Source organism: Astyanax mexicanus, chromosome 7 (assembly GCF_023375975.1).
Source record: "Astyanax mexicanus isolate ESR-SI-001 chromosome 7, AstMex3_surface, whole genome shotgun sequence".
NCBI lineage: Eukaryota > Metazoa > Chordata > Actinopteri > Characiformes > Acestrorhamphidae > Astyanax > Astyanax mexicanus.
In genome coordinates, this window is record NC_064414.1 from 27,551,204 (window position 1) to 27,554,250 (window position 3,047).

A 3,047-nucleotide genomic window follows, 5' to 3' on the forward strand; every position below is an offset into this window, starting at 1 on the left:
CAGAACCTGCAAAAACGCACACCTGGCCATTATCCCGAGGGAGGAGAGCCGATCAGTATGTTTACATGGACCCTGAACCTGCGACTCTCATCTGACACCTCGAGACTGAAACTGAGCTGTGAAATAATGCACTGAACACCACCACGTGTCTGGAGGGTGAGTGGTGCACGTATTCCTCCTGTCTTTAACTAAACAAATAATAAAAAATGCTAATTGAGTCTTAATCTGAAAAATCGATCGACATCTGCGTGTTCATTCGGATTAAAGATTGTCAACGTTTGTTTTATTCAGAGGCAGGACTGAGAACAAGGGCTTCAATGTGATTAGAAGGAGAGTCTCTGGTGGCGTTTTCTTTTTGTCTTCCTCCTCCGAATGTGGGGTATTTGTTCCGCTGCGTGGTGCATTTGGCGGCGCGCTTTGATTCCTTAGAAACGAAATAAGATGATTTGCTGAATGCTCACTGTTTCTCTATCTCTCTCTCTCTGTCTTTCTCTCTCAGTGAATGCACTTCTCTATCGCACAGTTGTGCAGGAGGAATCTGGGGGAGATCTGGAAACCCCCTCCCGCGTTCCCTGGTTACCTCCGGGGGCACGGAGAGCAAAGCACCATTAGGATATTTGACAATCTCAGCTTGTTACAACTCCATCAGTTAATTGGATCCCTTGTAGCGCCGCTCGTTCCACTCATCTGCTACTTTAAAAGACAAAAGCGCAGAAAGGGGAGGGGGAAGGGGGGGTCGTTGACACCTTGTACTTGGGGGCGTGTATAAAAAGGGCACCTCAGCCTCTCCAAAGGCATCATTCCCACTCCTGCTTCACTGAGGAACAGCAGCAGGCAGACACCAGCGCAGGAACGGATACCTTCTCTACCTTCTTTCTGTTTTTCTTTTCGTGCCTTTTTTTTACTTACACTTCAAGAGGACAACATGCAGCCCTCGGCGCGAGCTCACACTCTTTACGGACATGCGGATTGCACATCCACTGTGGCCAAACCGCATGTGGGGAAATCGTTCACCATTGACGCGTTGCTGGCAAGGCCTGAGCATGTGGAGCGCTCCAGAACGGGCTCCTCTTTTAGAGGCGCGCTGAGTAATGCGCACAGCCAGAGCGGGCTGCTGCCTGTGTGCCCACCGCTCCCGCACTACATGTACAGCCCGAGCTACGTGCACACACAGCCCGGTTACCCAGTCTACTACTGCCCGCCATACGGCTACCATCCCTCCTGCCGCACTGCAGTTTACTCACAAGGTAAGCGTTTGAAACTTTGCTCAAATCTGGCTTGTTAGATTCATATAGGCTATTTAAACGTAAATCTGAATTTAAACAAACTTGTACATTCTCCATGCTCACCACACTGTCTGTTCTCTTCTGGTTCCACAGATGCAGTCCTGGCCAAAGCAGGCGCGCTCCCGCACTACAAGCACAAAGCTGGCAAGTCCAAGAGGATGCGCACAAGTTTCACCAACGAGCAGCTTTCGCGCCTGGAGAAGGAGTTCGCGCGCCAGCAGTACATGGTTGGCTCAGAGCGATTCTTGCTAGCATCTGCACTGCAGCTCACAGAAGCACAGGTAGGTTCCAAAAGTGAAAAATACTGGCCAACCCCAACCCATCACCACGCAGCCATATCTATACCTCTATCTATGTGAGATAAAGAGAGATCAGCCCACTAAAATCTTTGTATTCTTTCTTCTCTAGGTCAAAGTCTGGTTTCAGAACAGACGCATCAAGTGGAGAAAGCAGAGTCTAGAGCAGCAGCAGGCCAAGCTCGCCAAGCTGGGCCTCGCAGGACCACCCAAAAGCCCCGGCTCTCAGGGTCGTGAGGATGAGGGAGATGAGGACGAGCACGATTTCACGGAAGATTCCGAGGTGGACGTGGACATCGACGATTCACTCAACGATTAAGGAGAGAAGCAGAGCTGAATCAGAGCTCATCCAGTGACTGTAGTGGCAACACTGCGTTTTGTACATATCTGAACTGCTTAAGATGGAGTGGTTCTCTGTAAAAATATTTAATGCATAGATAGTTATATATTTAAGACTTTGTTTTGTATTATTGCTCTTGTGAGAGTATGCTTCCTTCTTTTTGTATACGTTTGTATGGATGAAATAAACTAAATTTATTTTTATGAATTTAACAAATTGAGTTCTTTCAATGCCAATATAGTTCGAGAAAACTCTGCAAAAGTGGGTGTTCAATTTGGGTGGAAAGGTGCTATTGCTGGTCATTTATAGAAAAAAAGAACAATCTTAGACGTAATAGTGCAAAAAGTGGTTAATAAAGAACTGGTCATCTTTAAAAAAAGATTTTCTTGATTTATATATATAATATTATATAATGTAAGGACACAGGACTGGAAGGGATTACGTCTTGCACTTCACAGTACACAAGGGCTGGAGTTCTGCAGAGTTGGTTGATTTCCTTTCTTAAACACATCTACTAAAACTGGTAATGACAGAGTGAAGTTAAATCAGGTTTGCCTGAGCAGAAAAAGCATGAAAACTGTGCAGGAATTCGACCCTCCAGGAGTGGCGTTCTCTAGCAACGTATTGGCCTTGATCTCTGTTATAGTGATATATATAGTCTGAGTCAGAGGTCACATTGCTCACTGTAGTGCAAATATAGACATTTTATCTCCTAAGCAAAATGAGAACTATTGGGTTTTTGGTGCGTTTCACTTTTTGCCATAATTTAAACATATTAGCTGTTTTTTTGCATTGTGTTCAAATTTTGTAACCAATAGAAAGGCTAAAAAATATATAATGCCTTAAACTGAAATTTAAGACTTTTTTCTGCTCCTGTAGATTTGCCATCTTGGAGATTGTTGCATGACTGATAATAGTAATGCTTTTTTAAAAAGAACTTGGCAATATGATAAAATATACTATATACTATATAACTATAAGACACTGATCTTTACAAAAAAACTAAAATAAAATTAGTTTTTTGAAAATTATATCTATATTATTATCCCCTTTGACCTGTACCTATTTTAAAATATAAATTGTTAGGCCACAATTATCATAAAACAATATGTGAGAAATTAGACA

At 43.5% G+C, this 3,047-nt stretch overlaps 1 protein-coding gene across 1 annotated transcript; it reads left to right on the plus strand.

Annotated features, from left to right (window-relative positions):
- Positions 1–766: 766 nt before the first annotated feature.
- Positions 767–2,123, plus strand: noto (notochord homeobox). The gene is made up of 3 exons (XM_007242960.4): positions 767–1,247; positions 1,380–1,567; positions 1,695–2,123. Exons 1-3 carry the CDS (start codon positions 926–928, stop codon positions 1,899–1,901), a joined length of 717 nt encoding a protein of 238 aa, XP_007243022.1. The 5' UTR covers positions 767–925; the 3' UTR covers positions 1,902–2,123.
- Positions 2,124–3,047: the final 924 nt, after the last annotated feature.

What these genes read in the sequence shown, in the direction of transcription:
- noto (XM_007242960.4), top strand. Translation starts at nt 926, where the DNA reads ATGCAGCCCTCGGCGCGAGCTCACACTCTTTACGGACATGCGGATTGC. An exon ending in CACTGCAGTTTACTCACAAG is followed by an intron (nt 1,248 to 1,379) that starts GTAAGCGTTTGA and finishes CTGGTTCCACAG; the next exon opens with ATGCAGTCCTGGCCAAAGCA. An exon ending in TGCAGCTCACAGAAGCACAG is followed by an intron (nt 1,568 to 1,694) that starts GTAGGTTCCAAA and finishes TTTCTTCTCTAG; the next exon opens with GTCAAAGTCTGGTTTCAGAA.